The 13,623-nt window shown below is 50.3% G+C and overlaps 1 protein-coding gene across 1 annotated transcript in view; it reads left to right on the top strand.

Annotated features, from left to right (window-relative positions):
* The window catches only part of NUP210 (nucleoporin 210), a 102,023-nt gene that overhangs the window by 1,100 nt on the left and 87,300 nt on the right, over window positions 1–13,623 (top strand). The window contains exon 2 of the mRNA XM_069736813.1: window positions 5,894–6,030. Coding sequence (XP_069592914.1) covers window positions 5,894–6,030 — 137 coding nt within the window. The remainder of the gene's footprint in view (window positions 1–5,893; window positions 6,031–13,623) is intronic.

The raw sequence follows: 13,623 nt of genomic DNA, 5'->3' as shown, positions 1-13,623 counted from the left end.
CTATATGCCTGCCCGCGTGTTTTCTCGGGTGTACCGGAGCTATATGCCTGCCCGCGTGTTTTCTCGGGTGTACCGGAGCTATATGCCTGCCCGCGTGTTTTCTCGGGTGTACCGGAGCTATATGCCTGCCCGCGTGTTTTCTCGGGTGTACCGGAGCTATATGCCTGCCTGCGTGTTTTCTCGGGTGTACCGGAGCTATATGCCTGCCCGCGTGTTTTCTCGGGTGTACCGGAGCTATACGTCCGCCCCGCGTGTTTTCTCGGGTGTACCGGAGCTATATGCCTGCCCGCGTGTTTTCTCGGGTGTACCGGAGCTATACGCCCGGCCCGCGTGTTTTCTCGGGTGTACCGGAGCTGCAGTGCCTTCCTCGGGGGTGTGTGTGCTGGAGCCCTGATGTTTTATACATGATGGCTACAGACCCATTGATTATTACAAGATCCGTCTGGTTCTGTTCTGTGACTGATTTTAAAACTAAACAAACTTGTTTTTCTGTTTAAAAAATGAGCAAACGACGAAAACCAAACGAGTCCACAATCATCACACGGGTCCCTCTGCTTCCATTGGCATCAGTTATGTGATGAGCTCATTTTGGACATTAAGGCCCCATCTTGACATCCGTGTTTCATGTATTTGTTCTTTATTTTTGCGGATAGAACACGTAACCATTATAGTCTTTGGGGCTATTCACATACCCGTGCCTTTTTTTTATATTTTAACATATCTTGTATTCCCAAAAGTAAAATCACTGAGCTATGTCCCAGCTTTTTTTCATACAAATCACTGATCACAATCGCCTGTACAAGTCTATGTCCCCATGAAAATGATGGACACTATAATGGGTAGGAGAAGCTTTGCCAATTTTTTTTTTTTTTTTGCACACTGATGGGAAAAATGGACCAAACCAAACATGATCCAGCACTTAGGTGAATATTGTCATGATCTGGGAACATGAGGCCTCAGGATTGGCTGCCCATGGCCTACACCTGGTCACAGTCTCTTACCTCTATCTCCTGCCTGTGCCATATGGTTTGCATCGTTCACTTTTCCTTTTTCCTTTTTTTTTTTTTTTTTTTCCATATTGAAATAGTCAGACGTTTTGCGGCGCTCTTGTGGTTTGATGCAGTTTATTTCAACTTCCATTAAGTTTTTAATGTTCCACAAAAAGCAACTTCTGAAAGCTGCAGATGCCAAGATGTGATGTATTCCGGATTGCAGCACCATAGTAATCAGCGAGGCCATTATGTTCTGACACTATAAGAAGTGGTGACCTAGTTGGATCTTCACGCTCCTTTTGAAGATCCTGCAGTGTCGCTCATTGTACGGGTAGGTTCACACAAGCGTAGTTTCCATCCAAGTGCAATCCGTGAAAGAATCGGACCTCACACGGACCAATGTTATTCAATGGAGCCGTGCCATTGAGATTTTTTTTTTTCGTCTGACCAAATCTGTATGTGAAAAAAAAAAAAAAAATGCAGCATGCACAAGTATCTTCCGTGTGTCAGAGGAGTGCACAACAAACAAAACAAAAAAAACAAAACACGAATGCCATACAGAGCAGAGCCACAGTATAGCATCCATTGTTTACAGATACATTGTAGGTGCTGGGAAGTGGAAGAAAGTGCACACCAAAGGGTGACCTTCAGTGATGAGCGAACGTGCTGGGATAAAGTGTTATCTGAGCATGCTCGGGTGCTAACCGAGTGTCTTCAGTGTGCTCGAGTAATATGTTCGAGTCCTCGCGGCTGTTAGGCAGCCACAACATATGCAAGGATTGCCTGTTTGTTAGGCTATCCCTGCATGTGTTTCGGCTATTATTCAAGCAGGCCGAAGACACTCGGATGACATCTTATCAGAGCACGTTCGCTCATCACTATTTTTCATGTACAGGTTTTTTTTTTTTGTTTTTCTTCCGTTGATTGCACTTGTACTTATGGATTTTCTAATGTCAGATTTCTTTTTTTCATCCCAGATCAAGTGGTCTGTGCAAAATCACAGAGACCTATCTAATATTGATCTGAGCATTGGATTAAAATGGTGCCAAACTATGAGTCAGTGAAAAATGTGGTGGCAGCCTGATGCTATCCGTGTGCTGTCAGTTTTTCACAGACTGATAGGAGGTGGAAAAACTTTTTTTTTTTTTTTCTTATTAGTGGACAAAAAAAACCCGCTGTGGAAGTTTTCTATCATTTTTGTCTCAGTTCCGGATATGAGCCTGACTTATACTTCCTGTCATACATAAAAGATGCAAAATCTTCTACAAAGGCTCGTGTGTGTGAATGACACGTTTCTGCTTTTCTTTCCTACCCACAAATCGTGCATCTTTTGACTTGTAAGGGTCTGGAAATAAAGGCTTACTTTTGGGGAGAGGAAAAAGGATGGCACAATTCCTATAATATAAATTAACTGCTTACTTTAGTCTGGCAAATGAGGCCTAAATGAAAAAAATCAGGTTGCTTTGCAAAGAAAAAAAACAAGATCTTGTACCACTCCGCCTACAGTACTATAGTACATACAAATAAAAAGCTGTGGCGGTGTATGTGGGAAAGCAAAATGAAACTAGATGGGCATTTCCTGAAGGAAATACATGGTGCTTGAACAGCGCTGCTATCCTTACAGCAGCACTTATCACACACAGGACGGGGGGGGCACTTATCACACACAGGACGGGGGGGGCACTTATCACACACAGGACGGGGGGGGCACTTATCACACAGGACGGGGGGGGGACACTTATCACACAGGACGGGGGGGGGGACACTTATCACACAGGACGGGGGGGGCACTTATCACACAGGACGGGGGGGGCACTTATCACACACAGGACGGGGGGGGGGCACTTATCACACAGGACGGGGGGGGGACACTTATCACACAGGACGGGGGGGGGCACTTATCACACAGGACGGGGGGGCACTTATCACACAGGACGGGGGGGGGGCACTTATCACACACAGGACGGGGGGGGGGCACTTATCACACAGGACGGGGGGGGGACACTTATCACACAGGACGGGGGGGCACTTATCACACACAGGACGGGGGGGCACTTATCACACACAGGACGGGGGGGCACTTATCACACACAGGACGGGGGGGGCACTTATCACACAGGACGGGGGGGGGACACTTATCACACAGGACGGGGGGGGGCACTTATCACACAGGACGGGGGGGCACTTATCACACAGGACGGGGGGGCACTTATCACACACAGGACGGGGGGGGCACTTATCACACAGGACGGGGGGGCACTTATCACACACAGGACGGGGGGGGCACTTATCACACACAGGACGGGGGGGCACTTATCACACACAGGACGGGGTGGGGGCACTTATCACACAGGACGGGGGGGGCACTTATCACACACAGGATGTGGGGGGGCACTTATCACACACAGGACGGGGGGGGCACTTATCACACAGGACGGGGGGGGCACTTATCACACAGGACGGGGGGGCACTTATCACACAGGACGGGGGGGGGGCACTTATCACACACAGGACGGGGGGGGGGCAGTTATCACACAGGACGGGGGGGCACTTATCACACAGGACGGGGGGGCACTTATCACACAGGACGGGGGGGCACTTATCACACAGGACGGGGGGGCACTTATCACACAGGACGGGGGGGGCACTTATCACACACAGGACGGGGGGGGCACTTATCACACAGGACGGGGGGGCACTTATCACACAGGACGGGGGGGCACTTATCACACACAGGACGGGGGGGCACTTATCACACACAGGACGGGGGGGCACTTATCACACACAGGACGGGGGGGGGGCACTTATCACACAGGACGGGGGGGGGACACTTATCACACAGGACGGGGGGGCACTTATCACACAGGACGGGGGGGCACTTATCACACACAGGACGGGGGGGGCACTTATCACACACAGGACGGGGGGGGCACTTATCACACACAGGACGGGGGGGCACTTATCACACACAGGACGGGGTGGGGGCACTTATCACACAGGACGGGGGGGGCACTTATCACACACAGGATGGGGGGGGGCACTTATCACACACAGGACGGGGGGGGCACTTATCACACAGGACGGGGGGGGCACTTATCACACAGGACGGGGGGGGCACTTATCACACAGGACGGGGGGGGGCACTTATCACACACAGGACGGGGGGGGGCAGTTATCACACAGGACGGGGGGGCACTTATCACACAGGACGGGGGGGCACTTATCACACAGGACGGGGGGGCACTTATCACACAGGACGGGGGGGGGCACTTATCACACAGGACGGGGGGGGCACTTATCACACAGGACGGGGGGGCACTTATCACACAGGACGGGGGGGGGCACTTATCACACACAGGACGGGGGGGGCAGTTATCACACAGGACGGGGGGGCACTTATCACACAGGACGGGGGGGGCACTTATCACACAGGACGGGGGGGGGCACTTATCACACACAGGACGGGGTGGGGGCACTGATCACACACAGGACGGGGTGGGGGCACTTATCACACAGGACGGGGGGGGCACTTATCACACACAGGACGGGGGGGGCACTTATCTCACACAGGACGGGGGCACTTATCACACACAGGACGGGGGGCACTTATCACACACAGGACGGGGGGCACTTATCACACACAGGACGGGGGGCACTTATCACACACAGGACGGGGGGCACTTATCACACACAGGACGGGGGGCACTTATCTCACACAGGACGGGGGGCACTTATCTCACACAGGACGGGGGGGCACTTATCTCACACAGGACGGGGGCACTTATCACACACAGGACGGGGGGGCACTTACTTTTCACACACTGGACCGGGGGGCACTTACTTTTCACACACAGGACCTGGGGGGCACTTACTTTTCACACACAGGACCTGGGGGGCACTTACTTTTCACACACAGGACCTGGGGGGCACTTAGTGTTGGATTGTCGGGTGTCATAGTCACTTTATTCTGATGTTTGACTTTGATAAATGATCATGTCCTAAAATGGACACTGTACATTTGCATAGCTGCCATCTTTGGAAGGTCAAGTTGGGGGTCATGGAAAGGTCGCCATTAATTCCTATGGGAATTTTTTTTTTTTTTTAAATGCGATTTAAAAAAAAAAAAAAAACACCTACAAATCGGATCGACTCCAAAAATACATCGCACACCTGTCCCCACCGAGGGCTTCGAAACGCCACCTGATAGGGGTCTCTGCGCCGAGCGGTTCGGGCCGCATTAATTGCGGAAAACGCAGAGAAGAATAAAATATAAGAAATCGGATTACAATATGTTGCTTGAACCTAGAGGGTTCAAGCACCATAATAATACGGTACATTTCAAGGCTGTCTTTCAAGGCTGTCCTTCAAGTACCAGCACCACCCTTTTCAGCATTGCAAGGGTTTATTACAAACATTGTGGTGTACGGCCGCCTGTCTCCGCCTTTTTAAGAGAACCTGTTAGGCCTCTTTCACACTTCGTCTTTTCAGATCCGTTACAATCCGTCGATTTTTTGAGAATGCAAGATCCTGCACCTCGGAAAATCGGCCAGCGACACATCCTGCGCTGTCTGTCGTCAGCTACAATGGAAGCCTATGGACGCAGGATCCGTTGCTGACCGTCACACACAGGAATCCAGCGACGGATCCAGTTTTTCCCTTCTGCGCATGCCCGGAATGATTTTCAAGTCCGAGAAAAAGTTCTCTCTTTCTCTTTCTCTCTCCTTCATTGACCAAGTACCCACATAAACCTGTAGATGGCCCTGGGGGCATTCAGATGAAACTATTTATTTTTAAAGTACTCACCAATAGATCTGATCAGGAACCTTTTTATTGCTTGAAATTTTTTACTACAGTCCGTATATATATTTTTCAAAAAATTTTTTATTTTCATATTATTTTAGGTCATCAACACGGCCCGAGGTTGCCAGCATCGAACATGTAAGCATCGATGATCATCAGTGTTCGCAACGGGCCGTGGTGCAGGCACGTGCCACCCATCCTACACGGGTGACCAGCATCATTTTTGCAGAAGATATATGTAAGTGTACAGTTTTATATCACTGTCCGTCAAAACGTGAGTTCAGTGTTTTTTCTTTTTTCCCCATTGTATAAGTAAAGCTTAATCCAGTGTAACTAAATCCTAGTATTGTTGGTTTGTAGCTGACACTGGCATCTATTCTCAGCAGCCGACCACGTGTGTGTCAGCCGGGCTTTTCTTTGAGGTCCGTATTACAGAACCAGTTGCTGACCTCAGGACACTGATGTCCCTCTTCTTAAAATAACCTGGTGCGAAGGGTCCATGGTTACAACTGCAGCATGTATCACTGAAAGGCCCCCTTCACACATCAGTGCCTCCGGTAGGTGTGGTGACAGTTACACACATACCAGGGACACTTACACATGCACACCCATAGTAGTCTATGGGGCTGCGTACATGTCCATGGGACCCCGACATAAACATGTCCGTTGTGGGTTTTTTTTTCAGCAGCATGGGTGACAATACATTCCAAACATTGTTGACATAAAGTGTGACATCCCAGTGCTGTCTGTGTGACACGTACCGTAATAGAAATGACAGATGTATAGGTGTTTGATGTGCAGAAATAGATATGGGGTAGATGGATATCCGTGAGATATATAATTAGTGCTTTACGTGTGTAGTTTACTGTATTTGTATTAATGGGAACCTGTCACCCCGAAAATCGCGGGTGAGGTAATCCCACCGGCATCAGGGGTTTATCTGCAGCATTCTGTAATGCTGTAGATAAGCCCCCGATGTTACCTGAAAAAGGAGAAAAAGACGTTAGATTATACTCACCCAGGGGCGGTCCCGCTGCTGGTCAGGTCGGATGGGCGTCTCCAGTCCGCTCCGGCGCCTCCTATCTTCTTTCCATGACGTCCTCTTCTGATCTTCAGCCACGGCTCCGGCGCAGGCGTACTTTGCTCTGCCCTCTTGAGGGCAGAGGATAGTACTGCAGTGCGCAGGCGCCGGAAAGGTCAGAGGCCCGGCGCCTGCGCACTGCAGTACTTTGTCTGCCCTCAACAGGGCAGAGCAAAGTACGCCTGCGCCGGAGCCATGGCTGAAGATCAGAAGAGGACGTCATGGAAAGAAGATAGGAGGCGCCGCAGCGGACCAGAGACACCCATCCGACCTGACCAGCAGCGGGACCGCCCCTGGGTGAGTATAATCTAACGTCTTTTTCTCCTTTTTCAGGTAACATCGGGGGCTTATCTACAGTATTACAGAATGCTGCAGATAAGCCCCTGATGCCGGTGGGATTACCTCACCCGCGATTTTCGGGGTGACAGGTTCCCTTTAAGCTAATGAATAAATAAATGAAAAAATGATGTGAGGTGCCCTAATTTTGGATAACCAGCAAAGGTAAAGCAGACCTCTGTGGGCTGATATTATCAGGTTGGGAAGGTCCCTGGTTATAGGGCCCTCCCCAGCCTAAAAATACCAGCTAGCAGCCGCCCCAGAAGTGGTGTATTACATTAAATGCGCCAATTGTGGCACTTTGCCTCACCTCTTACCAATTGCCCTGGTGCGGTGGCAATTGGGGTAATGGTAGTTGGATTTGATGTCAGTCAAAAATCACATCTGGCATCAAGCCTTGGGGTTAGTTATGGAGCGGTCTACCAGACACCCTCATTATTAACCCAGTTATCAAAAATAAACCCACACAATATAAAATAGTTTATTTGAAAAAACAATCCCCGACATGTTCCCTGGTTCACCAATTTATTAAGAAAAAAAAACGTCATGCAGGTCTGATGTGATCCAGAAATGGATGCCTAAAAAATGAGAAATAAATATAACTGTCCCTCTTTCACCAATTCATTAGAAAAAATGCTCCCATTCAGTTCCGACATAGTCCAGCATTCCCCGAATCCGGCCCTGGTGTCTTTTATTAGCAGTAAAGTTACTGTTATTCTCGCAGGTGGCGAGTACTCACGATAATGCTCCTCAGAATTGGTGAACCAGGGAGAGTGTGGGATTGCTGCGGGCTGGTATTTTCAGGCTGGGAAAGGCTCAATATCCAGGGACCTTCCAAGCCTGATAATATCACACGACAGCTGTCTGCTTTACCTTTGCTGATTATCAGAAATAAGGGGAACTTAACATTGTTTTTTTTAATTTCTGTATTAGCTTCTTAAGTGTACATTAAGCTACACACACAAGGGGCTAATTATAGGTCTCACTCCTCTCCCAGCTATCCTCTCCCAGCTATCCTCTCCCAGCTATCCTCTCCCAGCTATCCTCTCCCAGCTATCCTCTCCCAGCTATCCTCTCCCAGCTATCCTCTCCCAGCTATCCTCTCCCAGCTATCCTCTCCCCGCTATCCTCTCCCCGCTATCCTCTCCCCGCTATCCTCTCCCCGCTATCCTCTCCCCGCTATAAATATGTGAAACCAACGTAAGACGGATGTATGGATATTTTGGATACTTTTACCTTTATCAAATTCTTTTCCAAGTTGCAGTTTTGTTTGTTTATTTTTTAGGGTGATGTAAGAGGACCAATGGAGAACAAAATGTCTTTTCTATGTGTCCCAATCCTTATCCATTACTTTACATTCTGAAATTTGTGGTTGGAGCTCAAAGAAAAGAAGTTCATTATTTTTTTTATTTTTTTTACATTTATTTTTTTAAAGGGAACCTGTCACCCCCGTTTTTTGAGATTGAGCTATAAATACTGTTAAATAGGGCCTGCGCTGTGCGTTACTATAGTGTATGTAGTGTACCCTGATTCCCCATGTATGCTGAGAAATACATTACCAAAGTCGCAGTTTTCGCCTGTCAATCAGGCTGGTCTGGTCAGGTGGGCGTGTTCACAGCGCTCTTTTCTTCCCCAGCTTTCCGTTGGTGGCGTAGTGGTGTGCGCATGTCCAGAGTTCCGACTTCCCTGCGCCCACGTGAAGACACAGCGCGCGATCTGCGCTGTAATCCCTTGCATCGGTGGGGGCGGCCATCTTCCTGGGGCCGCGCGTGCGCAGATGGAGTGCTCTGCTGCACGGGGCTTCAGGAAAATGGCCGCGGGATGCTGCGCGTGCGCATTAGAGATCGCGGCGGCCATTTTCCCAAAGCCGAGATGCAAACTCGGCTTTGGGAAAATGGCCGCCGCGATCTCTAATGCGCACGCGCGGCATCCCGCGGCCATTTTCCTGAAGCCCCGTGCAGCAGAGCACACCATCTGCGCACGCGCGGCCCCAGGAAGATGGCCGCCCCCACCGATGCAAGGGATTACAGCGCAGATCGCGCGCTGTGTCTTCACGTGGGCGCAGGGAAGTCGGAACTCTGGACATGCGCACACCACTACGCCACCAACGGAAAGCTGGGGAAGAAAAGAGCGCTGTGAACACGCCCACCTGACCAGACCAGCCTGATTGACAGGCGAAAACGGCGACTTTGGTAGTGTATTTCTCAGCATACATGGGGAATCAGGGTACACTACATACACTATAGTAACGCACAGCGCAGGCCATATTTAACAGTATTTATAGCTCAATCTCAAAAAACGGGGTGACAGGTTCCCTTTAAGATTTTGGTTTTGACTTGAGGTTTTAAATATAAAATAAAATGTGCAACACTTAGCTGTTCTTGCACTTGTTGTTTGTGCAATTGCTGCTTTTAATGGCTCATGAGATGAAAAGTATAAATTGTTATATGTTAGTTATTCCCCTGGACCGCATGCTAAGCTACAAAATCTACGTGGCCTACAGTGGAAAAAGGAAGTGGGCGCCAACCTGCTTATTTCTTTATTTTTCTTTATCTTTAATGGAGCTGTCCATATTGTTTAACAGTTTTTACAGGAGAACCTCAATCAGCGAATGGTAACCTCTACTTTGGTGCATGGTGTGTAGATTATTTTTTTTCATAACTTCCGTGAAATGGCTTTACATTTTTTGACCTCTACGTTTGCAAATTGATTCTTTTTTTAGTTTATTTTTTTTTACCTGCCGTTCTGTTTTTAATAGTTTTTTCTCCTGCGCCTCATTGGGGGACACAGGACCATGGGTGTTATGCTGCTGCCACTAGGAGGACACTAAGTTAACACAGAAAGATTAACTCCTCCCCTGCAGTATACACCTTCTCACTGGCCAATATACAACCAGTTCTTTCTTAGGGTCTGTAGGAGGCACTTGGGTCTGTTTCATACTCCAGCGTTTTTATTTTCATTTTTGTTTTCGGTAAATTTTTATTTTTTAATGGAGTGAAGGGGGCGATGGATCCCTTTCAAGGCTCCGCTCTCCCCCTAACCATCAACAGGCGAGCACGCGGAGTATATCTCCCTGTACCCTCTCCTGCAACGACTGGGGCACGCCAAATTCTATTCTTGGGCGACGGTTCCTCCTTTGGTCCTGATCTCCCCCCCCCCCCCCATCCCCCATCCTTATAACACGGCGAGCACATAGAGCTTCTGCTCTCATGTTCCTCTCCTGGGCCCAACGCTGTATGATCAGAGGCCCCCACCTGATGGCGTCACTGCAGCCCCACGACCGCTGGAAGCCCCGGAGGTGAAGATGGATGGAGGGCCCTCTCCATCCCCCGATCAGGGAGGATAGATGGAGCGCTTACCCTCACAAGTGACAGGAGGCTGGGGAAAGGCTGCATCACGCTGTGAGTATATTCTCCTCGCGCTTAACGGTGTCGGAGAGTGCGGTCCTGGTCCCTGGGGAGAAGCGCTGTTGGCTGGGTGCCAGCGGCGGTCAGCTAGCGTTCCGTAGCGGGCTGCCGGCGTGCATCGCCGGCAGGCCCCAGAAATGTAGTCCCCGCCTTTTTTGCCAGACTAGGCCGCGGTTTGCATTGCTCCACCCACCAACTGAGCTCCACCCACTTTCTTGTTGCTCGCACACCTGTGAGGAAACCTGCCGCACAGTGTCACCACGCTGACTGACCGCTATGGGGCCGCCGAACATCCCTTCTGCCGCCCTCTTCCTCCCTGGGGACACAGAGGAAGAGCTTAACCCTTTCTCTGCACGCATACCCTGCCTATCTCTAAAGACACACTATGTCTCACCCTAAAGAGGCCAAAAGGGTTAATAAAAAGCACACAGTGTTTTTTACTTCATGTGCCACTTGCAGCACTGCCTTGCCCCGAGCGCACAATACCCGTTATGTGCGGATTGTGGTGCGGATTGTGATCCGGCCTGTGTGCAGCCGCTTCCCGCCACCACCAACGCCGCCTCCGACCCTGCTGAGCCTAGTCCCCCTGAGTGGGCCGCTTCCCTATCGCGATCTATGGCTTCACTGGCCAAGGTAATAGACTCCCTCCGGGGTCCCTCTTTAAGTCAGAACGTGGAGAACTCTGGCGACGGTACGGATCCGCCCACCTGCAGGAGGCGCACTCCGTCACTAAGGGCTCAGGGTTCTAGATAACGGACCCATGTCGCGTCCCCTGATCCCAGCCGTGCTTGTGTTTCATCTTCTACGAGCTCAATTTCTCTTTCCCCTTCTCCTGAGAACCATAACGCACACGACTCTGAATACGAGTCTGATGCATCTTTAGTCCAGGATTCCTTGACTTCTCAAGAGACGCTTGATTCTCTTATTGAGGAGGTCAACAAGACCCTGAAGGTGGACGAGGAACCTTTATCCACCCAGGAACACGAGGTGTCTTTTAAAAAGACTAAACGTGCCCAAAAGGTATTCGCCACTCATCCTGAATTTAAGGACATTGTCCAGAAACACAGGGACTGGCCCGATAAACGTTTCACGGGTCAAAAGCCTATTGAGTCCAAATACCCTTTTGCTCAGGAACTAATGAAGGACTGGCTAGTGTCTCCTTCAGTGGATCCTGCCGTATCACATCTCGCCTCCAAAACGCTCCTATTTTTGTCTGACGGTTCTTCAGTCAAAAACCCCACTGACCGTCAAATTGATTACCTGGCTCGCTCTGTCTTCGAGGCTACAGGAGCGTCTCTCTTTCCATCTTTCGCTGCTACTTGGGTGGCTAAGGCTACGGTCGCTTGGGCTGAGGTCCTGACCACAACAATCCATGACAGTAATCTCCCTCCAGAGGCGATCAATCTGGCTAACCAGATAGCCCAAGCCAGGGAGTTCGTGGTTAATGCTTCAATAGACGCTTCCAATTGCGCTGCACAAGCAGCCGTGAACGCAATCTCATCAGACGAGCCCTGTGGCTCAGAGATTGGCGAGCAGATTCTGCTTCCAAAAAATCATTGACTTCTCTGCCCTACCAAGCTGGTCGCTTATTCGGAGAAAAGTTGGACCAAATTATTTCCGACGCTACCAGAGGAAAGAGTAAATTCCTCCCTCAACAAAAACCTGCCCGGCCGTTTCGGTATCAACAACCCCGATTCCGGCCCTTTTGCAACAATCCCAATTGGTCATCTCCATCCTTTGGATCAGGTCGAGTATCGCGTGGAGACAGAGGTTCCCAGGTCTCATACAGGCCCACCCGTAGCTGGAAACCCAGACCGAGGTCATCCAGATCTAAGGGATCCAGATCCCTTAGACCTAATCAATGACTCGTTGCAACATCCGGAGGACATCGACAAAGTAGGCGGTCGTTTACTTTCATTCCGCCAAGCCTGGCTCTGTCACCCACGACGAGTGGGTCAGAGAACTGGTGTCCTCCGGATACAAAATAGTTTTCTCCCCCCCGACACGCTTCTTCCAGTCGTGTCCTCCCAAAACAGAGACAAGGGCCTTTCTCCAGGGCATATGGGCACTACAAGGACACGAAGGTTCAAGGGATTTTACTCGAACCTATCCGTTGTCCCAAAAAAGGACGGTTTGCTACGACCAATACTGGATCTAAAGCTTCTGAACAACTTTGTCAAAATCCGACGCTTCAGAATGGAATGTCTCCGTTCTCTTGTCGCGTCCACGGAAAAGGGAGAGTTCCTAGCAGCCATAGACATCAAGGATGCTTAACCCCACATCCCAATTTTCCCTCTTCAACAGTTCCTTCGTTTCGCCTTTCGCGAGGAACACTTCAGTTTGTGGCCTTACCCTTCGGCCTTGCCACCGCTCCCAGAGTTTTCACCAAGGTCATGGCTGCTGCATTGGCCATTCTTCATGCTCGGGGAGTGTGGGTACTTCCGTACCTGGACGACCTACTGATAAAAGGCCTGTCATTTCCAGCCTGCAAGGAGTCAGTCGATATCACGGTGGATACATTTTCTCACCTGGGTTGGAAGATAAACTTCGGCAAATCTTCTCCGGTCCCGGCTCAGCGGATTTCCTTCTTAGGAATGACCCTGGACACTTCCCGCGGCTTGGTCATTCTCCCCCAGAAAAGGCCTTGGCCTTGCAGCAGGGAGCACGGACTCTCTCCCGCCCAGTCTCTCACTCCATTCGTTTCAGCATGCACATTCTCGGACAAATGATAGCATCCATGGAAGCGGTTCCGTTCGTGCAGTTCCATCTCCGTCCCTTGCAACATGCGCTTCTGTCGACATGGAACGGGAACCCGTCCTCTCTCGACCGTCTGTCTCAGCAGGTCAGGCAAACCCTCAGGTGGTGGACGCTGAAGTCCTCCCTGTACCAGGGAAAGTCTTTTCTCCCAGTGCGCTGGCTGGTGGTGACAACTGATCCCAGCCTTTTGGGCTGGGGTGCTGTCTTCAACCAACACACAGCACAGGGGCGGTGGTCCAATCTAGAGTCG

This window comes from Ranitomeya imitator, chromosome 8, assembly GCF_032444005.1.
Source record: "Ranitomeya imitator isolate aRanImi1 chromosome 8, aRanImi1.pri, whole genome shotgun sequence".
NCBI lineage: Eukaryota > Metazoa > Chordata > Amphibia > Anura > Dendrobatidae > Ranitomeya > Ranitomeya imitator.
This window is presented reverse-complemented; position numbering and strand designations above follow the sequence as displayed.